The sequence below is a fragment of the Oryctolagus cuniculus genome, chromosome 4, assembly GCF_051225735.1.
Source record: "Oryctolagus cuniculus isolate XC-2025 breed Fujian yellow rabbit chromosome 4, ASM5122573v1, whole genome shotgun sequence".
Classification (NCBI taxonomy): Eukaryota; Metazoa; Chordata; class Mammalia; order Lagomorpha; family Leporidae; genus Oryctolagus; species Oryctolagus cuniculus.
The window spans coordinates 151,394,520-151,419,626 of NC_142870.1; the positions used below are offsets into that span (position 1 = coordinate 151,394,520).

The 25,107-nt window shown below is 45.0% G+C and overlaps 1 protein-coding gene across 3 annotated transcripts in view; it reads right to left on the reverse strand.

Moving 5' to 3' along the window:
- ANKRD28 (ankyrin repeat domain 28) overlaps positions 1-21,775 on the reverse strand; it is a 184,858-nt gene extending 163,083 nt beyond the window's left edge. The window contains exon 1 of one of the 3 annotated variants that reach the window (XM_008266039.5): positions 21,410-21,775. Coding sequence is in view for 1 of the 3 variants with exons in the window: in XM_008266038.5 (XP_008264260.3) it covers positions 21,410-21,436 (27 nt within the window). In the remaining 2 variants the exon portion in view is untranslated. The remainder of the gene's footprint in view (positions 1-21,409) is intronic. The other 2 variants (XM_008266040.5, XM_008266038.5) reach the window with 2 other exon arrangements.
- Between the last annotated feature and the right edge of the window lie 3,332 nt (positions 21,776-25,107).

Consider the following 25,107-nt stretch of genomic DNA (forward strand, 5'->3'; position numbering starts at 1 on the left):
ATGAGTATTGCTAACATGGCTTTGCCCAACCTGAGTGTTACAATCTTAATAGCTAATGTCTATCCAGACATCAATATATAACAGTACACTGGGACAGAGGACCAAACGTAAAAGGAATGAAAAAGTTAAAAAGGAAGAGTTAAGTGTTTAGAATCCACATAAAGATAGGATTAGGAATGTAGAATAGCTTGAAAAAGAAAAATGCATACTTGGCCAGCGCCGCGGCTCACTAGGCTAATCCTCCGCCTGCAGCGCCGGCACCCCGGGTTCTAGTCCCGGTTGCCCCTCTTCCAGGCCAGCTCTCTGCTATGGCCCGGGAGTGCAGTGGAGGATGGCCCAAGTCCTTGGGCCCTGCACCCGCATGGGAGACCAGGAGAAGCACCTGGCTCCTGGCTTTGGATCAGCGCGATGCGCCGGCCGCAACGGGCCAACCGCAGCAGCCATTGGAGGGTGAACCAACAGCAAAAGGAAGACCTTTCTGTTTCTCTCTCTCTCTCACTGTCCACTCTGCCTGTCAAAAAAAGAAGAAAAAAAAAAGCATACTCATCCCTTTGAGTCAATAAGAAAAAATAGAGGCAAAAAGCAAACTGTAGAAATAGGTGACCTGCAATAAAGAAGAGGCTCAGTAAGAAAGCCTACGGGAGTAGACAGACTTCTCTATCACTGGTCCAACAAGGGTGAGGACTGAAAGAATGGGCAGGCTGCAAGAGACAGAAGACTGAGATGAAAGGGAGGAAATAAAGGTGTGAATAAATTAGGGCTCAACCAGTTGGAACGAAAACACTTAAAGGGAGGGTGGTTCAAGTAGAAAGGTAGAAATGAAAGCTCCAGGAAAGTCAGAAGTGAGGTGAAACTTGAAGAGAAAGGGGAGGGCTGTTGAAGAGAATAAAATGAAGAACAAAGCTATGATGGGCTGCAAGATAGCGAGCTGGGAGATCACCAAATAACCCAGAGGGAAATGAGAATGAAGTAGGCGTAGGGTTACCATGCCTACCGCACCAGGCTACCCTCTTGAATCCGGGATGGGAACAAGGAAAGTGTCAGTCAACTGGTATTCAAATTAGACAGCTCACCCACAAAAAAATCTTTTTTTATAAGTTTAATTTATCTACTTATTTGAGAGGTACAGTTAGAGAAAGGGAGAGAGACAAAGGTCTTCCATCCATCCGCTGGTTCACTACCCAGATGGCTGCAACAGCCGGAGCTAGGCTGATCTGAAGCTAGGAGCCAGAAGCTTCTCCTGGTCACCCATGTGGGTGCAGGGGCCCAAGCACTTGGACCATCCTCTACTGCTTTCCCAGATCATCAGCAGAGAGCTGGATCAGAAGAAGAGCTACAGGGACACAAACCGGCACCTATATGGGATGCCGGAGCTGCAGGCAGAGGCTTAGCCCACTACACCACAGCACTGGTCCCTCCACAAAAAATCTTAGGAACCACATCAGTGTGGCAGAGACGTCTGGCCTACCAGTTAAGATACTGGTTAAGATGCCCACGTCCCACCTCAAGAGTACCTGGGTTCAATGCCTGTTTCTGCTTCCTGACTCTAGCTTCCCGCTACTGCACACCCTGCAAGGCAACAGCAATAGCTCAAGTAACTGAGTTACTGTCACTCACATGAGGGACCTGGACTGAGTTCCCCAACTCCTGGTTTAAGTTCCAGACAGTATAAGCATTTGTGGAGTGAACCAATGAATGGTAGCTCCCTCTCTGTCTCTCAAATAAATAAGACCATCAGTAGTAAAAGCTATCTCACACTTGAGAACTCAACACTAATCCAAACAATCTGGTTCAAATCAGGAGGTCAAGGCATCTCCAGAGATGCCAAACTGAACCCAGCTGACCAGGTGAAGCAGGTGCCAATACCTAAAGCTCAGGTTCCCTACAGGTAAAGTGGGAAAACTGACAATGAAAGAAGCTGTAGTCAAAGAAAAGAAATCCCAAAGGTTCCAAACAGTGGCTTTAAGACAGCCTGAGAACAAGACGAACACGTAAAGGGTTCTTTAGACTTTTTTAAAACATTCCACATGGGTGCAGAGGCCCAGGGACTTGGACCATCTTCCATGCTTTCTTAGGCAGATTAAAAGGGAGCTGGATTGGAAGTGGAGCAGCCAGGACTTGAACCAGCGCCCAGATAGGATGCTGGCACTGCAGGCTGTGGCTTAACCAGCTGCACCAATGTTGGGCCCCGTTCTTTCAACTTTATAAAGAAATCTGGAAGGCCTAGAAGGGACAATACTGCAGGTAAGGAGGAAAAAACATTGCTTCTCGGCCTTTTGGTTAAGATCAAGTGTAGGAGAAAAAAAAACACAAACAGGTTGGTTAATGACATTTCAAAGGCAATATTTCTTTTTTTAATATTATTTCTATTATTTCTTCACTTTTATTGTTTTATCATTAGACATTAGCTTTTTATAAAGATTTATTTATTTGAAAGAGTTACACAGAGAGAGGAGAGGCAGAGAGAGAGAGAGAGGGACAGCAAGGGAAAGAGAGGGAGGGACAGGGAGGGAGAGGGAGGGAGAGGGAGAGAGAGGGAGGGAGGAAGAGAGGGTCTTCCATCCAATGGTTCACTCCCTGCAATGGCTGGAGCTGTGCCGGCCAAGAGCCAGAAGCCAGGAGCCTCTTCCAGGAGCCTCTTCCGGATTTCCCACGTGGGTGCAGGGGCCCAAGGACTTGGGCCATCTTCTAATGCTTTCCCAGGCCACAGCAGAGAGCTGGATTGGAAGAGGAGAAGCCTGGACTTGAACCGGCGCCCATATGTAATGCCGGCGCTTCAGGCCAGGGCTTTAACCTGATGCACCACAGCGCTGGCCCCAAAGGCAGTATTTCAATAAGCCAAACCATAGGACATTCTAGAACAATACATGAGGAAATGCAAAATAATATATCTATTGATCTACAACAGTTAGGCAATTACTACATCCAAATTTAAGTGAATTGGGCCCTGCACCCCATGGGAGACCAGGAAAAGCACCTGGCTCCTGCCATTGGATCAGCGCGGTGCGCCGGCCACAGCGCGGTGGCCGCGGCGGCCATTGGAGGGTGAACCAATGGCAAAGGAAGACCTTTCTCTCTGTCTCTCTCTCACTATCCACTCTGCCTGTCAAAAAGTAAAAAAAAAAAAAATTATGATGAAAGGTAAGATTAACAATAATGTTCTCTTTTTAATTTATAATAAGTTTATTTAAATAGCAAGGGCATCCTCTGTTAAGTGAATGGATAAACTAATAATGAACATACACACAATCTGCCAGGCCATTTCTACAACCCATACATACCATGTTTCGGCTTTGCTTGACTAGCTTCTCAACTAAGAAATACTCCAACCAAGTACCCGATTCCCTCTCTTGGTCATGCTGTAACACCCAATGAGAATGTCTGAAAGGTGACAGCTTCTTTGCTTTACCCTAGTGAAGTCTACTGATCCCAGACACCTCCGTTTGAATCACTTAGGCTCTCACAGACATGATGTTTTCTAACTACTTGCCTATAACCTTAAGCCACTTATTACACCTACTTGACTAAGGTTAACACTTACTATTCAGCAGTTTCAACTCTACTGCTCACCCCAAAGCTGCAATTTGCTTACATATCTCTTTTTAAAAGCTAGATTTTGTTAACCCTCAAGCCAACTAACTCCAGAATTTCTCCAGGATGTAGTTATCAGCTGCCTGTTTATAGCTCTCCCAGGGCCACTGCTCATTTTGGGCAGAATCCAGTAGAATACTCTGGAACCACACACTTCCTAGTATATAATCTTTCACAAAATAGAGAATTCTCCTAAAACACTGGTAAAATAAGTGTTTGTATGTAACCCCATCTTTTCACCAGTAGGGACAGACTCTCTTGTATCCCCAATATTAAGAACCAGCAGGTAGTAGACATATTTTTAATCTAATAATCAGGATGTTAAATATAACTATTTCCATTACATATAATTAGAGAAAACACAATAGTATACAAAGTCTGAAAATCAATAATTGAAGACTTACTTGTCAAATAAATGAATATAAGAATATAGTCAAACCAAATGCAGTGGTTCCCAAATTCTAAACTTCATATAATAACCGTACTAGGAAGCTGTACTGATTAAATAACAGCAGATGTTGTAATAGACAAATCCCCAAACTGTAGCATAACAGTAGTTTCATTTTTATTTTGTGCTTACACGAAGTCCAGAAATCCATGTTAATGATCAGCTAGGGTCATGAGGAGGCTGGAGACAACACAGGCTAACAGAGCTCCCTTTGACCCATAATTTCTAAAGCTGCTCTTGCAAACAATACTGAGCCTTACAGTTAGGGCAATGAAGAGTATCATTTTAAGGTTTGTACAAGGGTATTCTAAAAAGTTCATGAAAAAATGGAATTAAAAGACATTTATTTTGGTGCATAATACCTTTGAAATCCATACAGTTTTTTCATAATATGAAATTTTTTGAAGATTTCTCATATCCCTCATATATGCACGAATTTCAAAATATTTTACATGAAAATAACTTACAACATAGTGCTCCCATTTGATGGTTCACTCCTCAAAGGCCCACAATTCTTAGGGCCTGACCCAGGAACTGGGAACTCAATCCAGGTCTCCCTCAGCCTGGCCAGAACCCAATGACTTCAAGACACCCTGGCTACCTCCCAGAACCTGCATTGGTGGGAAATGAATTCATGTACACAGATGTGAAATAGGAGCATCTTTACCACCAGGTCAAACGCCCACTCCAATAAACATAATTCCACTGTTCCATGAACTTTTTGAAGTACCCTATATTTGTCAGGGCTGAAATCAACAATCAACACTTCTGCTTCATTTCTCAATTATATGGCCATCTCCAAATAAAAAGGGGGCTAGTAAATATTAGTTTGAGCCCCAAAGAAAAGGAAGCAAGATTGGTAAAACCTCAGTGCTCACCACTGAGGTTTTAAAATACAGATTCTGCAGCATTATCCAAGGTGATCCTCATTCAGCAGGTCAAATGAGACTCTAAGAATCTGTATGTACTTAAGCTTGCCAAGTGAGTCTGATATTTGCCCAAGTTGGGCAATAGTGGCTTAGGAAGTAAAAAAGCTTGGGGCAAACAGGAAAAACATTTCTATGGACAATGTATTTATTGGATAAAAGGAAAACCAAAAAAATAATAAAAACATTGAGCCTTCATGCTTTTACCTTCATAAGGTAACGGGTACAACTTGGGAAACTCTTTCCTCCTTTGGCCTGTGATGGCAGTCTCTAATGGCTTTCTTATTAATATTTGTAGCTTCTTCTCAGGCTTCCTTTATTCACTCATACTCTCCTTGGCCATGAGCTCTTCTCATTCCTTGAATGACCTCATTCACGTCAACTACCACCTAAAACACTAACATTTAACTGCCTTCTACAACCCTTTATTTAAATGTCCCACCAGGACATCAATATATCCAAAACTTCACCTGACCTTCAAACCAGCTCTTCTTCTAGCATGCACTATCCTCTTGGCACCCTAACTAAAAACCAGGGAGTCACTATTCATCCTTCTCCTACAGCCCGTCAATTTTATTTCAATACTTAAAAAAAAAAAAAAAAATATTTATTTGAAAGGCAGAGTTAGAGAGGCAGAGGCAGAGAGAGAGAAAAGTCTTCCACCCTCTGGTTCACTCCCCAGATGGTCACAGCAGCTGGAGCTGGGTCCTCCTCCATGTCTCCCACCTGAGTGCAGGGTCCTAAGTACTTGGGCCATCTTCCACTGCATTCCCAGGCACATCAGCAGCGGGCTGGATCAGAAGTGGAGTAGCCAGAACTTGAACCAGCACCCAAATGGGATGCTGGCACCTAAGGTGGCAGCCTTACCTAAGCCACAGCACTGGTCCCTTTCTTCAATACTTCTGGAATCCACCTTCACTGCCCATGTCTTCAGTAAAACCCCCTTCAAAGAGAACTTCCCACCAGTTCCCCTGCTCACAACTCAACAACATCAATCCATACCCTATCCACATACCTACATATCAAGAGTTCATCTAAAATACAAATCTGGCTTTGATTCCCTGCTCTGGATGTTTAAGTGGCTCATCACTGCCTTCCAAAGCAAAGTTCCAACTCCTCAGAACTCAGCACACAGGACCTTTAACATCTCTTGACACTGTAAGTACCCTGTGATTTAACCTTATTTAATTTCTGACAGTTCACTGAACACATTTCTTATATCCTTTGCAAGTCTGGTATAGCATCTGACACACAAAAAAAATCAACTGACCAAATGAATATATGCAACAATCATGCTGAAAATGCAAAACTAGAACCACAAATTTTGGAATCTTTTAAAATATTTATTTATATGAAAGTCAGAGTTAAAAAGAGAAAAGGACAAAGAGATCTTCCATCTGCTGGTTCACTCCCCAGATGGCCACATAAGCCAGGAGCCAGGAGTATCTTCCAGGTGTTCCATGTGAGTGGCAAGGGTCTATGTACTTGGGTCATCTTCGGCTGTTCTTCCTAGGCCATTAGCAGGGAGCTGGATCAGAAGTGTAGCAGCGAGGACTTAAACTGCATGCATATGAGATACCCGTGTCCCAGGCAGCAACTTTACCAGCTACACCACAATGCCAGTCCCAGAATCATTATTAAAGAAACAACATTTGGAAGTCTCTAGAGTGGACAAGTTCTGACAATAATGTGATCTTAGATGAAAACAGGGATTTTTCCTTCCTAAGATTTCATTATACTCAAAATAGCTATACTGCCCAAAATGGGAACTAATATTTAATTTACATATTTAAGAAGCTACCGACCAACAAACCAGAAATAGAAGGGAACTTCCTCAACCTAATAAAAATTATCTACAAAAAAAACAAAACAAAAAAAACCCACATCTAACATTAATGAAAGATCATGAACAAAACAAGGATGTTCACTCTCACCACTTCTACTCAACACTATACTAGAGGTTCCGGTCAGAGCAGCAAAAAGAAATGAAAATATCCAGACCAGAAAGATGTAAAATTATTTCTATTCACATATAATATTTACAAGGAAAAGCCTCAGGACTCCACTAAAAAAACTCTAAGCACCAATAAACTAGAAGTTACAGGATACAATAAATAAATAAATCTTTTCAAAAAAAAAGTACAGAAATAAACTCACATTTCTAAACAACTGATTTCTGTTAAGGATGGCAAGATAATTCAATGGGGGAAGAATAGTCTTTGCTACATATAGTACTATGACAAGTAGTATCTACATGCAAAAAGAGAAAAAAAACGATATTAAACTCTTACCTTGCAGAATATATACAACTTCACTCAAAATGGATCACAAACTTAAACATAAGGGCTAAAACTATAAAAATCTTTACATACTTTCCTAGGGCTACCATAACAAATGACCACAAATCTGGTGACTTCAAACAACAGCAATTTATTCTCTCAGAGTAGTGGTGGGTAAAAGAAGTAAAGAAATCAAGGTGTCCATCTGGTGGTTGTACTGTTTACAGGCTTGGGACTGCACAATCCAATCCCTGCCCCCTCTCCCCCTCTGCATCTGTATCTCTCTGTGCTCTCCACTGCTTTCTCTTACAAAGACTGTCACCATTTGGACTGGGGGCCCACCTTAATCCAGGATAAACTCATCAAGATTCTTCCCCTAACTATATCTGTAAAAATTTTCCAAATAAGGCCACATGCACAGGTTCCAGCAGTTAGGACCGGGACGTTACTTTTAAGGGCTACTATTTGATATACTACACTTATAGAAAAAGCATAGGAGTAAGCTGTCATGACTCTGGATTAAGAAACAATTTCTTAGATGTAACAGCAAAACACAGGCAACCAAAGAAAAAAACAGATAAACCAGACCTCAGCAAATTAAAAACATTTGTGCTTCAAGGTAAAGCATCAAGTGGAAAGACAACTCATAGCATGGGAGAAAATTTTCACAAATCATCTCTAACAAGGGACTTGTATCTAGAATATACGAAGAACTCTCACAATTTACCAATCCTGATGTTGTAAAATAAGGAGGTATTTGGTCTTTCATCCCACTAACATACACTTCCTAAAATGTTTGGAGTCTGCAGAGTAGAGACTAGTGTCCTTTCTATGCTAATGAGATGATTGGTAGCCCCTAGAAGGTTCCATAATGGGGGTTGGTCATGGCAAAGAACAAGCCATGATTAGAGGGCTGAGATGTTAAGCCCTATCTACAATCTGTAAGGAGGGGAGAGAGCTGAAGGCTGGCTCTTAATGACTTGTAATTTATTCAATTATGCCTACATAACAAAATTTCCATTAAAAACCCAAAAGGACTATGTTCAGTTGGCTTCTAAGGCTGAACACACAGGGGCTCTTGGCAGAGCGACACATCTATAGACAGCATGGAAGGTCTGTGCCCTTTCACCCATACTTAACCCTGCACATCTCTTTCATCTGGCCGTCTGCAACATCCTTTATAACAAATGAATTATTTAAGTAAGATGTTTCCAAGTTCTGAGAGCCATCCTAGCAAATTAAGAAAAAGAGAAGGTAATGGGAACCCCAATGTATAGCTAGTTAGAAGCAGAGATAAAAACAACCTGACCTTTGCAACTGGAATCTAAGAGAGGACCTCTTGTGGGACTGAGCTGGCATCCTGTGGGATCTGACGCTTCCTCCAGGTAGATAGTGTCAAAACTGAATTGAATGAGAACACTCTGCCTTTGTTCACTGGAGAATTTGCCACAGAATTTGTTTACTAGATATGTGAGAAAAGATCAAAAGTGACACATCTGATCACAGAAGTATTCTGTGTTGTCAAAGGTATCATAGCAGAAACTGGGTTTCTTTTGTTTCTATACCCTTATAATAATTAAAAGACAAATAGCCCAATTAAAAAATAGGCAAAAGAACTAAATAAACATTTCCCCAAAGGAAGAGAGTGTTTGGCCTAGTGAGTAAAATGCTGAGTGGCACACTCACCTCTGATACAGGAATGTATGAGTCCCAGCTCCACTCCGGATTCTAGCTTCCCGCTAATGCATACCCTGAGGGGCAAAAGGTGATGACTCAAGTGGTTGGGTCTCTGCCACCCAAGGAGGGGAACCTAGAGATTAAGTTCCTAGCTACTGGCTTCTGCTTGGCCCAGTCTCACCTACTGCGGGCATTTGGGAAGTGAAACAGCAAATAGAAGCTCTGTCTCTCTGCCTTTCAAACAAACAAAAATTTAAAAAGAAGATATACAGGGTCTGGCAGTGTGGTACAGCAGGTTGGGCCACAGCTCACGACACAGGCATCCTATGTTGGAGTGCCAGTTTAAGTCCCAGCTGCTCCACTTCCAAAGCAGCTTCCTGCTGTTAAGCCTGGGAGAGAAGGAGAAGATGGCCAAGTGCTTGGAACCCTGCACTCAACAGACCAGGATGGAATTCCTAACTCCTGGTTTCAGCCTGGCCTGGCCTGGCTATTGTGGCAATCTGGGCAGTAAACCAGCAGATGGAAGATTACTCTCTCTCTCTCTCTGGCTCTGCCTTTAATATAGATGGATCTAAAAAACAAGGAAGGAAGGAGGGGAAGGAAAAAGGAGGAGGAGGAGGAAGAGAGAGACAGAAGGAAGCAGCAAACAGAAGGAAATAGGAAGAAGAAAGAAGAAATAAAAACAGCCAATAAACACATGAAAAGATGTTCAACATCATTACCTAAGGGGAGTTGGGTGAGGGTGAGAAAAGCAAGCCAAAACCACAACAAAATACTACTTCATATACACTGGAATGTCTATAACTTAAAGGACAAACAACAAATGGTATCAAGGATGTGGAGAAATTAGAATCCTGATGCACTGCTACTGGGAATGTAAAACGGTACTCATTTAAAAGACTAACTACAGTGCTACCAAATTACTTAACTCTTCTGTTCCTATGTATCCCACGGAAATGAAAATTTATGTCCACACAAAAACTTGCACTCAAATGTCCATGACGGCATCAATCATTAATAGTCACAATGTATAAACAACTCAAATGTCCATCAACTACGAGTGGATAAATATAAAATGGTATGTCCAAACAATGAACTATTATTCAGCAATAAAAAAAGAAATATGGATCCTACCGTAATAAGGATGAACTCTGAATACATGCTAATGGCAACAGATAAATCTGCAAAGAGACAGTAGTTGTCTAGCAGCAGGAGGATGGAGGTTTGGAGATGATGGTTTAGGGATTTGAGACTTCTTTCTCACATGACAAAATGTTCGAAAACTGCTGGTGGTGATTCTGCCCAACTCCAGGAATATACTAAAAAAGACTAAATTGTACAACTTAAATTTGTGAATAAGTTAGATCTCAATAAAGCTGTTTAAAAAAAAGCTATTGGGGCCAGCGCTGTGGCACAGTGGGTTAATGCCCTGGCTGAAGTGCTGGCATCCCATATGGGTGCTGGTTCAAGTCCCAGCTGCTCCACTTCCGATCCAGCTCTCTGCTATGGCCTGGGAAAGCAGTGGAAGATGGCCCAAGTCCTTGGACCCCTGCACCCGCATGGGAGACCGGAAGAAGCTCCTGGCTGCTGGTTTTGGATTGGTGCAGCTCCGGCTGTTGAGGCCAACTGGGGAGTGAACCATCGGATGAAGACCTCTCTCTATCTCTGCCTCTCCTCTATGTAACTCTGACTTTCAAATAAATAAATCTTTAAAAAAAAAAAACTATCAAACTTTTTTAAAAAAGATTTATCTTATGCTTTCCCAGGAGCATCAGCAGGGAGCTGGATTGGAAACTGAGTAGCTGGAACTTGAACCTGCATTCCAATATGGGATGCTGGTGTTGCAGGCAAAACTTAGTGCCATACCACCTGCCCTGCTATCAAACCTTTTTCACCCAGAAACTGATGCAGGAGAATAATTTACACCTGTAAGATACATAGCTTTTCTTTTTTTAGTACCTTTAATAACAGGAAATAAAAATAACACTCAACCACAATAACTCTTATTCTAGGTTTCTAGAACAAGAATTTTTCTACACAATTTCCCTTTTCAAGTATTTTTTTAAAGATTTATTTATTTGAAAGGTGGAGTTAGAGAGAGGCAGAGGCAGAGAGGTTTTCCATCTGCTGGTTCACGCCCCAAATGGCCACAATGATCCGAAGCCAGAAGCCAGGAGCTTTTTCTGGATCTCCCACTTGGGTGCAGAGGCCCAAGCACTTGGGCCATCTTCCACTGCTTTCCCAGGCCATAGCAGAGAGCTGGATCAGAAGATGAGCAGCAGGGACTCGAACTGGAGCCCAAATGGGATGCCAGTACTCTAGGCAGCGATTTTACCCACTATGCCACAGCGCTGCCCCCTCCTTTTCAAGTAAACTTTAACTATCTTGTGATGTAAATGTTTTTAATATTATCTGTGGCTTTAACTAATTCTTAAGAGTAAGAAAGATAAACCTTTAAATTTACAATAAATTTAAATGAGTAAATACCGATTAAGAACTTGAACTTAACTTACTAGGAAAAAGTGGCTTTCAGGGACAGCACTGTGGCACAGCAGGCTTAAACAGATTAAAGCCCTGGCCTGAAGTGCTGGCATCCCATATGGGCTCCGATTTGAGTCCTGGCTGCTCCTCTTTGGATCCAGCTCTTCTATGGCCTGGGAAAGCAGTATAACATGGCCCAAGTCCTTGGGCCCCTGCACCCACGTGGGTGACCCAGAAGAAACTTCTGCTCCTGGCTTTGGATCGGCACAGCTCTTGATTGATGTAGCCATCTGGGGAGTGAACCAGCAGATGGAAGACCTTTCTCTCTGTCTCTACCACTCTCTATAACTCTGTCTTTCAAATAAATAAAATAAATCTTTAAAAAAAATAGCAGCTTTGTCACTACACTTATGGGAATAATAATTCTCTCCAGACTCTGCTTTGTAAGCCAATTAACACACAGAAGACTCTTGGTCATTTTTTTCTTTAAATCAGTATTATATTAAAGAGGATGGAAGAATCACCTAAAAGTTTATTTAAGCATTGGGGGTAGGGGAATGAAAGTAGAAATTAAAGCTTAAGTAATTGAGAATTTTAATTATTTCAGTTTTACATTTGAATACAATATCCCAGTAACCACCGAAAATACTGTTTTAATAACTAAAATTTCATTAATATTTGCTTCAAATTAGAAATATTACTGTATGACTGATCCGCTTTGACATGAACTGTCCACAGGATATGTTACCCAGAACAAAGGAGTTAATCTTGAACTATTCTCTCCAGCTATATTTTCCAGGATATCCCTATCCCAGGTAGAGTGCATTCACTGAATATAAATTTACATTATACTGGAGGCGGGGAATAAGACAAAATGCTGAAGATGTAAATCTGATTACTTGGATTATGTGCTTTTTTTTACTACTATAAGCAATGTTTAACTGTATTTTCTAAGATTTATTTATTTACCTAAAAGAGTTACATTGAAAGAGGGAGATTTTCCACTCCGTGGTTCATTCCCCAGATGGCTGCAATGGTCAGCACTGGGCCAGGCAGGAGCAAGGAGCCAGGAGCTTCTTCCAGGTCTCCCAGGAGTGCTTGGGCCATCTTTTGCTGCTTTCCCAGGCCATTAGCAGGGAGATGGATCAGAAGTGGAGCATCCAGGTCAGGAACTGGCACCCATATGGGATCTCAGTGTCCCAGGCTGTGCCACAATGTTGGCCCCTATTTCCATAATGTTTAATTTATCCTAGTGGGACTACATACAAAACTGTCAATTACCATATGAATATAAGGCATTCTCATATGCACACGTACAAAGTGGCCGCAAAACATTTGTTAAGAAAATGCAATCAAAATTATTCTGGCAAAAAATTTTTGAAATCCATGCATATAATGGGGTCTTCAAAAGATGTATGAAAAATGTATATTGCCGGCCGGCGCCACGGCTCAACAGGCTAATCCTCCGCCTAGCGGCGCCCGCACACCAGGTTCTAGTCCTGGTCGGGGCGCCGGATTCTGTCCTGGTTGCCCCTCTTCCAGGCCAGCTCTCCGTTGTGGCCAGGGAGTGCAGTGGAGGATGGCCCAAGTTCTTGGGCCCTGCACCCCATGGGAGACCAGGAGAAGTACCTGGCTCATGCCATCGGATCAGCGCGGTGCACCAGCCACAGCGCGCCGGCCGCGGTGGCCATTGGAGGGTGAACCAATGGCAAAGGAAGACCTTTCTCTCTGTCTCTCTCTCACTGTCCACTCTGTCAAAAAAAAAAAAAAGTGTATATTGCAAAAAGTATGCATGGGTCTCAAAATTTTTAACACCTAAATAAATTTCTTTTAGGTCCATTTTCTAACAACTTTTCAAAATACCCTCATAAGTAGACCATCAATTTAGGAATTTTTCAAGACGCACTCATTCAAACGTCAGCTTAGTATTTAACGTTCTGTTTGTATTAAAATATTTTAAATATGTTCTGATAGTAGCTAACTAGTTGGTCTTAAGTGTCTCTTCCCACTTGTAATCTACTCTTTTTAAACCTGTAGTGTAGTGGCTGTAACTTTCAGGTGTCATGGACTTCGCTGAGGCTCTAATAAAGTTATGAAGCCCCTTGAGAAAAGTGATACACACACACACACACACACACACACACACACACACACCCCTTTCCTGCTGAAACACATACAGATCCTCTCTCTCTCTCTATATATATATATATATAGAGAGAGAGAGAGAGAGAGAGAGAGAGACAGGCAGAGTTCGTGAGAGAGAGAGAGACAGAGAGGGAAAGGTCTTCCTTCAGTTGGTTCACCCCCCAAATGGCCGCTACAGCCGGCGCTGTGCTGATCTGAAGCCAGGAGCCAGGTGCTTCCTCCTGGTCTCCCATGCGGGTGCAAGGCCCAAGCACTTGGGCCATCCTCCACTGCCTTCCTGGGCCACAGCAGAGAACTGGACTGGAAGAGGAACAACCAGTACAGAATCCAGCGCCCCAACCGAGACTAGAAGCCAGGGTGCCAGCGCCGCAGGCGAAGGATTAGCCAAGTGAGCCACAGCGCTGGCCCAGATCCTATATTTTAAGAAAGCCAAGCGTCCACTCTGCCTGTCAAAAAAAAAAAAAAAAAAAAGAAAGCCAAGCTATGACTGCCCATCACCCACCAATGAGGTCCAAATTTCTTGGTCTATAGGTTGATTTTCCCTTACTAGAAATGCTTGGGACCAGAAATGTTTTTGATTTCCTAGTTCTTCAAATTTGGGGATACTGGCATAGATATTACTGGTTGAACATCATAATCTGAAAATCTGAAACCCAAAATGCTCCCAAATCAAGAATTTTGAATTTTTGGAATTAGGGATGCTGAACCAATATTATAGTAATGTAGTCAGTGTTAAGCTAGCTAATCTATCTCCTATCTTTTCCAAATACATACATTAAACTGGAAATCTCCTCACTACCCCACATAAATATACTACTCTCTTTCCTGGCTTGCCTTCATAGTTCCCATTTATTTCTTTCATGCACAACTGCTTGCTTTTGATATCAACAAAACCTTCTTATCCTTAAAATATCTTCTTATCCTTAAAATATCTTAAAATACTTTTCCTTTGCCAGGAAGGTCTCCCTCTACCTACAATCAGACCATCTGATCATTTCTGAATTCCAAAATATATTATCTGCACCTCTTATAAAATAGATCAGGTACTACTTTGTCTCATAAAAAGTATCTTAAAGGGGCAGCACTGTGGTGCAACAGGTTAAACCACAGCCTGCAGTGCCAGCATCACATAGGGGCACCAGTTCCAGTCCAGGCTACTCCATTTCCAATCCAGCCCCCTCTGATGCTCCTGGGAAAGCAGATGGCCCAATGTGAGAGACTCAGAAGATGCTCCTGGCATTGCATGGCTCTGGCTGTTGTGGCCATTTGGAGGGTGAACCAGCAAATGGAAGATTTTTGTCTCTTCTGTCTGCAACACTACCTTTCAAATAAATAAATACATCTTTAAAAAAAAAGTATCCTAAGAAGTCAAAAAACTTAGGATTCAATATTTATGAACTGTTGGTTATATTTTCAAATAATATGAAGATACTACTGCAAAAAGTTTGTGAAAAAATGGAAAAGACGTTTATTTGGGTGCAAAAATTTTGAAACACATGCACAGTTTTTCTTAACATGCATTTTCCATGAACTTGCTGAAGACCCTCTGTAGACCTCACATGTTTTCCTTCAACTTCTGTTAACCTTTTCAAGTGAAGTATCTCATACACTCTGCATTTATCTTTTCTACTCTTCTAATCAATAAAATCCTTAAAAGCAGAGAGAGTAGCCACTTCAACCTCATGTCTTCCAAACACAAAGCAGGGCAATACCTGATATAGAGTACTTGCATATCAGTGTTCTTCAGACATTTCATGTATTTTATAACCCCAACTATATTTCTCAAATCTCATTTTTTCCTTCTGAAAAGTCAAATGCTCCACTCCTAGTACCTGATCAAGTGAGAACTTTTTACTATACAAAGTAGTGGTTAAGTTATTCTCATCCATCCAACATGAACTTGATGATATATCCCAACCTTGTCCAAAAACAGAAAACCACCTTCAATACAACAAGAAACCTAACAACTATTAACCCAGAATACAGTATGCATAGTTGCTACACAAAAATAATCCAAATGAAGGAGCTATTACCCTTTAGTACCACTGCAAACGGAGTTTAATTCTACTTATAAAACAAATTCCAGAAATACTATCCCAGAATATATGTACATATATATGCACTACAGGAGGCAGTGAAACAGCATTAAGTATAGAAACTTTTTAAACAGAATTCTTAAGTATGCAAAAAAAGCTTAAAACCAGCATGCAATAAAAAGTTTAAAACCAAGTATGCCATGGGGCCAACACTGTGGCACAGCAGGTTAAAGCCCTGCCCTGAAGTGCCGGCATCCCATATGGGCGCTGGTTTTAGTCTCGGCTCCTCCTCTTCCGAACCAGCTCTCTGCTATGGCCTGGGAAAGCAGTAGAAGGTGGCCCAAGTCCTTGGGCCCCTGCACCCGCATGGGAGACCTGGAGGAAGCTCCTGGCTCCTGAATTTGGATCGGCACAGCTCCGGCCATTGTAGCCATCTGGGGAGTGAACCAGCAGATGGAAAACCTCTCTGTCTCTGCCTCTCTCTGTATCTCTTTCGAATAAATAAATCTTAAAAAAAAAAAAAAATGTATGCCACAAAAGCTTAAGATCAACAGATTCATGCCCACATCCCATATCAGAGTGCCAGAGTTCAAGTCCCCGCTATTCCACTTCTCTTCTGATCCAGCTTCCTGCTAATGCCTGCTGGGAGGGCCTCTCCCACCCACATGGGGAACCTGCATGGAATTCTAGGCTCCTGGCTTCAGCCTGGCCCAGCCCTGGCTGTTGTGGGCATTTGGGGAGCAAACAAGATTGGAAGACATCTTTCCCTCCCTCGCTTCCTCTCCCTCTCTGTTGCTCTTTCAGGTAGATAAAAATAAACAAACACCTAAAAAATTATGCTAAGTGAATGAAAAGACAAAAAACCAACACACTGTACGATCCCAATTGTATGAAATATCCAAAAGAGACAACTTCATGGAGACAGAAAGTAGACTGATGGTCGCTAGGGGCGGGAGGGAGGGGGGAATGGAAGAGTCATCACTAATGGGTACAGGGTTTCTTTTTGGATTTCTGTTCCAGAATTAGTGATGATAACTGCAACTTTGTCAATTTACTAAAATCCACTGGGACTGTAATTTTCAAAGGGTAAATTTTATCTCTAAGTTTTTGGCCACTCTGGCTACTTTATCTCAAAGAAAACAGAAAACTTTTTAGTAAGGATCTTATTTTGCAGTTTGTTTCCTCAAAATGATCTAAACTGGCAGTTACAAACTAGGTCCTTACTAGACCTCCTTTTCTTCTTAAGAGAAGCAGAGAGACACACACAGTGAGAGAGAGCTCCCAACCCCCAGTTCATTACTCAAATGCCTGCTACAGTCTCTGAAGCCAGGAACCGGGAATCCAATCGAACTCTCACGTGGGTGCAGGAACACTTCTGACTTGACCCATCACTGCTGCCTCCCAGGATCTGCATTAGCAGGAAAGTGGAGTCAGGTGCTGGAACCTGCTAGCAAACTCAGGTATTCCAATGTGGAACTCAGGCATACTGACCAGCACCTTAAGCTCTCAAATACCTACACTCAAGGCCCTTTTTAAAACCACAGCATTGGGCCCTGTGCTATGATGCAATGGGATAAGCAGGTGCTTGTGACGTAGTTCTGAGTCCTGGTTACTGTTCTTCCAATCCAGCTTCCTACTAATTCACCTGGGAAGACAGCACAAGATCGCTCAAGCGCTTGGGTCCCTGCCACCCATGTGGGACACCAGGATGGAATTACTGGCACCTGGCTTTGATCCGGCCAAGACCTAGCTACTGCAGCCATTTTGGGGGGTAACTGTAGATAGAATCTCTCTCCCACACCTGTGTCATTCTGTCTTTAAAATAAGCAAACAAATTTTTAAACAGAAACATAGACAGCATTGGGGCCAGTATTATGGCACACTGGTTAAGCTGCCACTTGGAATGTCAGCAATCCATATACCAGCATCCCATACTGGAAGCTACTTCTGAGTCCCAGCTACTCCACTTCCAATCCAGCTTCCTGCTAATGTGCCTGGGAAGGCAGCAGAAGATGGCTCAAGTGCTGGGAGACCCAGAAGCAGTTGCTGGCTCTTAGTTTTGGTCTGGCTCAGCATCAGCCATTTAGGGGAGTGAACCAATGAATGGAAGATCGAGCGATCGAGCAATCGATCTCTCTCTAATGCTGCCTTTCAAATAAATAAATAACTCTTTAAAAAAAAAAAGTTTTAAAAATTCTAGGCCCACTTGCACAGCAACAGTGACCTGGAGCTGAGGAGCAACTGACTTATTGGCTGTCTGAGCCAAGATCTCTAACACGTCCTATGGTCTTCTAATAATGAAGAGTCAGTTGCTATATACCTTGTGACCACTAATCTAAAAAAGACCTCCTACCTTTCTTACTAGGATACACTGTTGATGAATTAAACTGTAATTACAAGTAATCATGACTGTAACACTTGTTGAAAAAATAAAAAAGAACTTTTCACTCCCCACTGGCTGCAACAGCCAGAGCAATGCCAATCTAAAGCCAGGAGCTTCTTCTGGGTCTCCCACATGGGCTCAGGGGCCCAATGACCCAGGCCATCTTCCACTGCCTTCCCAGGCCACAGCAGAGAGCTGGATTGGAAGTTGAGCAGCCAGGACTCGAACTGGCGCCCATATTGGATACAGGCACTCCAGGCAGCAGCTCTACCCACTATGCCACAGCACCGGCCCCAGCAGGCTAGTTTTTAAGTTGATAAATTTGCAGGACCCACAAATGATATTATAAATATCCCTATTGCCCTTGGTAGAAAAAAGGTTCTGCACCCCTGATGTATAAAGTAGAACAGTTCAGAAACAAACAAAAAAACATCTATGCCTACAGAAATTATCTTCATTTTATTTATAATTAAAACTTATTTTCATCTACATCTACTCATAATTAGGTGTTAGCAATAAAAGGAGGGAAAGCTGTCTATTCAGATTACTGATCGGATATAAGAATAAATTGATTTATTTGTTCACCGATTTTGTATTTAAAGCATTCAGAACCCTCCTGATACTTAAACGCATAAGGAAAACCAATCTCTACCCATTCGTAGAGTCTATGTAGTAAACTGTATTTCGCAAATGTAGAAGAAAACAAAATACAAAGTGAATATGGAAACAGAAAAGTGGATTCTATTTCCCACCAAGTGTATATAAGGCTTTTGAGCAAACAGTTATCCCAAATACCTTCCATGTCTGGTATTTTGTGCACTTATCCAGATTTTATCCTCCTTGCCTTCAAATAAAGTAACTCATCTGGCTGAACCGCATGCTTTTTCTGTAGTTGGTAAGGGTTAAGAAATTTCCACTCCATTTCATTATTACTATTATTTTTTTTTTATTTGACAGGTAGAGTTATTGACAGTGAGAGAGACAGAGAGAGAGACACAGAAAGGTCTTCCTTCCATTGGTTCACTCCCCAAATGGCCACTACGGCCGGCGCTGTGCCGATCCGAAGCCAGGAGCCAGGTGCCTCCCCCTGGTCTCCCATGCGGGTGCAGGGGCCCGAGCACTGCCCTCCCGGGCCACAGCAGGGAGCTGGTCTGGAAGAGGAGCAACCGGGACAGAATCTGGCACCCATATGGGATGCTGGTGCCGTAGATGGAGGATTAACCAAGTGAGCCACAGCACTGGCCCATTCTTACCATTGTTTCTAACAGCTAGCAAAGCATCAACATATCAGATGACTTTTAAGACAGCTATTCCCATTAAAGCCAATTCATTTCTCAGTCTTCCAAGACAGCTAGTTGCACCATTTATTTAGTAGTTTAGCAGTAAACCTCAATGTTTTCTCTCTGTACCATACCACTTCATTAACTTGTCTACATACTTGCAAGTTTAGAGGTGACATTTTAAAGATCAATGCCGGGGCCAGCACTGTGGCAAAGCGGGTTAAAACCTTGGCCTGCAGCGCTGGCATCCCATATGGGTGCCGGTTCGAGTCCTGGCTGCTCCACTTTCGATCCAGCTCCCTGCTAACGTGTCTGGGAAAGCAGCAGTGGAGGATAGCCCAAGTAGTTCGGCCCCTGCACCCACATAGGAGACCCGCTAGAAGCTCCTGGTTCCTGGCTCTGGATCGGCTAAGCTTCAGCCATTGTGGCCATTTGGGGAGTGAATCAGCAGATGGAAGACCTCTCCCTGTAACTCTGTCTTTCAAATAAGCAAAATAAACCTCAAAGGAAAAAAAAGCCAATGCCATCACTGAGTGCTAATAAAAATCATATAAAATGACACAGCATCACAACTCCTTTATAACTGCAATTATAAACACACAAATGCAAAAGTTCGATAAGGTTTTATGTCCAACTGAAAACAATCTTGTATCTGTTTAAGCCTGATGGTGAATAAAACAGGATGCTCAAACTCCTAACACAGACAACAGCCTAAATCACATAACTCCCTTTTTCCAAAGTGTAGGACCAGAAACAAAAAACAACAATCGCTCATTACCTTTACCATCATTTATGGAAGCATGAAGCATCACTAACTCAGCAAAGGTTACTGGAAAACCTTTGAGTTTCACACCATCAAAGCAAAGCATGCGTTAACTGCATAGGAAGTAGTAGGATATGGTTTATGGTGTACCCTTTACCTGTTATTGGTGTAACAGCATTGTCCGACAGAACTTTCCAAAAGGACGCATGTCCTAACAGGGCCCTGTTCTGTACAGAAGTCAGGAACAACACGTGGCTACTGAATATTTGCAATTGGCTAGCAAAACTAAGGAACTGAATTTACCTCATTTTAATTAATTTAAATTGTCCATATTGAATGTAATTTCATAAACCTAAGGTTTTTTTTTCCCAAAGGATCACGCCTTCATGTTAACACCATCTAAAACTCTCCTTACACCAAATGCTAAACAAGGTTAGTCAATAGCCTGAACATGAAATTCACTTGGGAAATGGGAATTACTGATACTACTCAGATTTAGAAGTTAAGGTGCAGTATCTACCGACATAATATCAAAAGTGCATCTCGAGTCTCTGCCCATCATTTCTTCCAAAGGGGTAGGTACTCTGGGCAATTTTCCAAGGCATGAAAGTTACTTTCCCTTCAGATCGGTTCACTATTTTCTGTTCAGGAAATGAAATGGCAACAAATAATTTCTTTGCATTCTAAGTGTACCGGCGCCCGGGGAAAAATGTCACGCGTGAATTTTCCAATTCCTGACCAGGGAGATGCGAATGTCGGGGGAGCGCCTGCATCTCCTGAGAGCCCCAATGCCCACCCTTCCACCGTTTCAAGCCACCGATCGCTCAGCCACAGCTGCAATTTCGGTCCTGGATACAAAGTGTTTTTCCAGCGCCAGGAGGTAACGCGTCTTTGGCACTTCAGGTATTCTTTCGCCAGCTCTCCCTAAGTCAAGAGAAGTAACCAAGATGGTGCACGAGACGTCAGAAGGAAACAGCGCTGGGAACTCGCACACTGGGTCTCCGGACAGAAATCAAGCGCCTTCCAGCCGGAGGCAGGGTGCCTCGCACCACCCGGGGGAGCAGAGCGGCCAAGGTCGCGCCCCTAGGTCGCCAGCGCCAGCACCCGCCCGCCCGCAGGCTGCTGGAGGCCACCTGTTAGGCCCAAGCCTCACCTGGCAGGCAGGACAGAGGCGGCGCCGGCCCGGCAGCCCGCGGAGCCCGGCGGAGGCGCCGACCCCGCCCCTGTCGCCGCGGCCGCGAAGACCCCCGCGGCACGTGGGCTGCACCGCGCCCAGGCTGCTCTGACAGGCGGGGCGCCGCGGCCCCCAGCCCGCCGCGGACGCGCGGGCCCACGGCGCCGGCCCGCCCTCGGTCCCCTCCTCCCGGCGGCGCGGCCCCGCCCGGCCGCTCAGCACCTACCTGGTCGCGGAGTTTCAGGAACGCCATGGCGGCCTCCGCCGCCGCCGCCGCCGCCCGGCCCCACCGCTCTCGCCCCAGTGGCCGGCGGGTCGGCGGCCGGCGGCCGTGAGGAGAGCGCGAGCAGGGGGCGGCGCCGCCGCCGCGAGGTGAGGAGCCCGGCCGGTCCCGCCTCCTCCGCGAAGGTCTCCCCGCCCTCTTCCTTCCTTTCTTTCTCTGGGCCTCGGCCGCCTCCGCACTCAGCCCCCCGCCGCAGCCGCCTCACGCCCCCTTCCCGAAATACCCTAGCAGCCCCCGCGGCCGCGCCGCTCCAGCCCGCGGCAGCCGCGGCACCAAACTCCACTCCACGGTATTACACCACCGCCCGCCACGATTGGCAGTCGTGCGGGGGAGAGGCCAGAGTAAGCCGGGCGCCCATTGGCTACGCCGCAGCGCTCGCCAGAGGCCCCGCCCCGTCGAGGCCCCGCCCCCGCGGGGGAGGAGGGAGGAGGAGGAGGCGCGCACGGTGGGCGCGGGGCTGTGCGCGGTTCCGCGCGCTGGGCGGGGGCCGGAGCCGGAGCGGGGTTGGGGCCTGTGATGGGCCGCAGAAAGGGTGGCCAGGTGTCCCTGCTGCCGCGCTCACTTGGGGGGACGCGGGCGGGAGATGGAGCCAGGCGGCGGCTAACGGCCCCGGACACGCACGTGGAGGGAGTGCGGTCGTCCCCTCCGCGAGGTTCCGGAGCTGGGCACCCGGGGCCGCTGCTTGAAAGGGAGACGGGTGAATCTGACCCGCGCGCGGGGCGAGCTGAGCACGCACCCTGGGCTTGGGGGGCAGGATGCAGCCGCAAGGGAGTGGGGTGGGAGGGAGGGGGTCCCCGGGGCTGCTGCCCGCCCAGGAGGGAGAGCGGGTGCGGCCTCGGGACGGAGGGCGTCGTCTCTGCGGTCGTGCGGGTTGCGGGCGCCCGCGCCTTTCTCTGTCGGAAGCCGGGTTGAGTAGGGGGTCGCCTCGTAGCTTCCGGCCGGGCCGGCTTATCTTTCCCGTTAGCGTCCTAAGGTGTTTTTTGGTTTTTCTTGCCTCGCGCTGGAGAGAAATTGATAATTGAAAAGTGCAGGATTGCCAACACACGGCAGGCGCGGGCCGAGCGGCCGCCTCCCCCGCGACGCCTCCGGCGAGCTCCGCCGCCGCTCCGGGCTCGCGGGAGGAGGCTGCGGGGCGGCGGCCGGCCCCCGCGTCACGAGAGGTGCGGGCTGTGAGAACGCCGCTGCGTGGCGTCAGGCCCGCCCTTTTTTTCCCTACATCATTTGTGTGTCTTGGGACGGACTTTGTTTAGAGGATCGATCTCTGTCTGGAGAGACACGGGGACCCATGCCAGGTTGACCACGCTGCGCTAACCGCCCCTCACGCCACACACACACAAACACAAAAACCCGGCTCTGTAGCCCACACGAAAATGAGGATGTCAGCGTGCAACATGAAGGACGGCAGTGAGATCCCGCCACAGGCCTTTGCCACAGCCGTAGCCTGATTCCCTCATAAAAGTGCACTCTTCGCCGTAGAAGTGCTATTTGCCCCCTTAAGATGGAGGCGTTCTCCTCTCAGCCGCTGAGGCCAGCAAGGCTCTTGCTCTGTGCCCACTGCAACAGTTAACACAGGCACACTGTTTCTCGCCCAGCCTCTCCTTATCAGTTCAGCCAGGGTGAATGAGTTGATCATAGTATTAGAGTGCTTTGTGACCTGTGTAAATAATCAGCCGGGTGCTCCAGCCAGTGGAGTTCTATCTTAGTCAAGGGGTGTGAGAATCGACCCTCCTTCCAACGGAAGCCTGGGAAGCCCTGGGAGTAGTGGCCTGGAATCCGTATGACCTCCACCACCTCTCCACCCCCACAGGAATCCCTCCTCTGGGTTAAGTTCTAGAATTTAAGGCTTGATCAGGAACTTGGCAAAGATTAACTTTGGGGGAGAGTGCGCATGCTTTTAGAGAGGACGGGTTTAGATTTTGGGCTGACTATTCATTTTGGTAGGTTTTGTGATTGAACTAGTGACACGTTTCAGGGTTCTTGTGAAAATTTCTGATGAACAACAATGAGTGGAAATGGTTTACAGTGCACGGTCTCTGCGTGGCAGTGGACTGTGAGCTGTCCCCAGAGAGGGTGCTTCAGATCCAGCTGTTCCTCACCTTTCACCCAGAATGCCATTTAACCTCTCTGGGCCCCAGTTTCACAATTTGTAAAACACTAAGCTTAGTATTGCCTGGCCTGCGTTCAGATAAAATACTACTATTACTGCAGCTTCATTTCTGTAGCTGGTGAAAGGGTAACAATGTTTATTCTGAAAAATAGGAATTAAAAATAAGTATATAATTCAGCAGTGAAATGAAGGTAAGATTATTGTTCAAATTCTGGTAATTTTTCTAAAACCTTTATTATAAGATTATTCCTGCTTGCAAAGTATTCCAACGGGAAAAGTCCCATATCATCAAAATCAATGGCACCAGGAACTTAAATAGTGTCAGTAATGTCTTTCCCCACTCTCCCTCCCTTCTCTTTTCTTCAGGTGATTTTCATTCTGCCTTCCCACAACCAGCAGCCCCACTCACACATGCTAAGGACTCTGCAGCTGGAAACTAAAAAAGGAGCCAATGTTCCTGACAAGTCTCAAGTAATGACTGGCTAGACTAGACTCGTGTGCCCATGCCCCAGCCAGGCGCTATTGTGAGGCGCTGGATCTGGTGACCGCTTCCCTCAGAAGTCATGTCTGAAATGACAGGAGGGAACATGTCACACAGCTGTGTCCACCAGGGAAACTGCTGGGAGCAAGGCAGCCACACCAAATTTTATTTCTGTACGATTATGTGTTGAGTACTTGCTCAGCACCTTATATGCTTTAAGTTTTTCATTAACCTGCATTCTGGGAAACCAGGCCCAAAGAAATTAAGTGCACCTGGAGTGACCCAGCTGATCGTGGCAGGGCCTGATTGCGTGAGGGCCTTAAAAGCCAGGTCCGTGGTGGGAAATGGATGACTGGTTAAAAGGCTTTTGAGCCAGGTGATCCCTGTCTCATAAAAGATTTTTACGAAAGGCCTGATGTACATAGGACATGCATGTAACAGACTACTAAAGCAGCAAAGGTCAGCTCAGAAACCTCAGACTGGAAGATCCAATGTATGCCTAAAAGCTTCTGGAAGGATGAAGGTAGACAACAAAAGAGTGGCAACGTCTGTGGAGACAATGGCCAAGAATAAGAAAAACATGAGTCATCAGATCAAAGCAAGACACTGACAGAAAAAATTCAGAAAATTGAGTCTTTAGGGGCCTGGCTCTGGTAGGTAAAGCTGCTGCCTGAGGCTCTGGCATCCCATGTGGGCATCTGTTCAAGTCCCGGCTACTTCACTTCTGATGGAGCTTCTTGCTAATGGGCCTGAGAAAGCAATGGAAGATGGTCCAGCTACTTGGGGCCCTGCACCCATGTGGGAGACCCAGAAGAAGCTCCTGGCTCCTGGCTTTGGGTCATCCCAGCTCTGACGGTTGTGGCCATTTGGGGAGTGAACCAGCGGATGGAAGACTTTTCTCTCTGACTCTCCCTCTCTTTCTCTCTCTATAACTCTGCTTTCAATCAAATAAATAAATTTTAAAAAAATTGAAGACCTTTACCTAATAATGAAATTATATGCCAAACATAAAAAGAAAATAGTAAAGGTTATCACTGAGAAAAGTCAAATTAC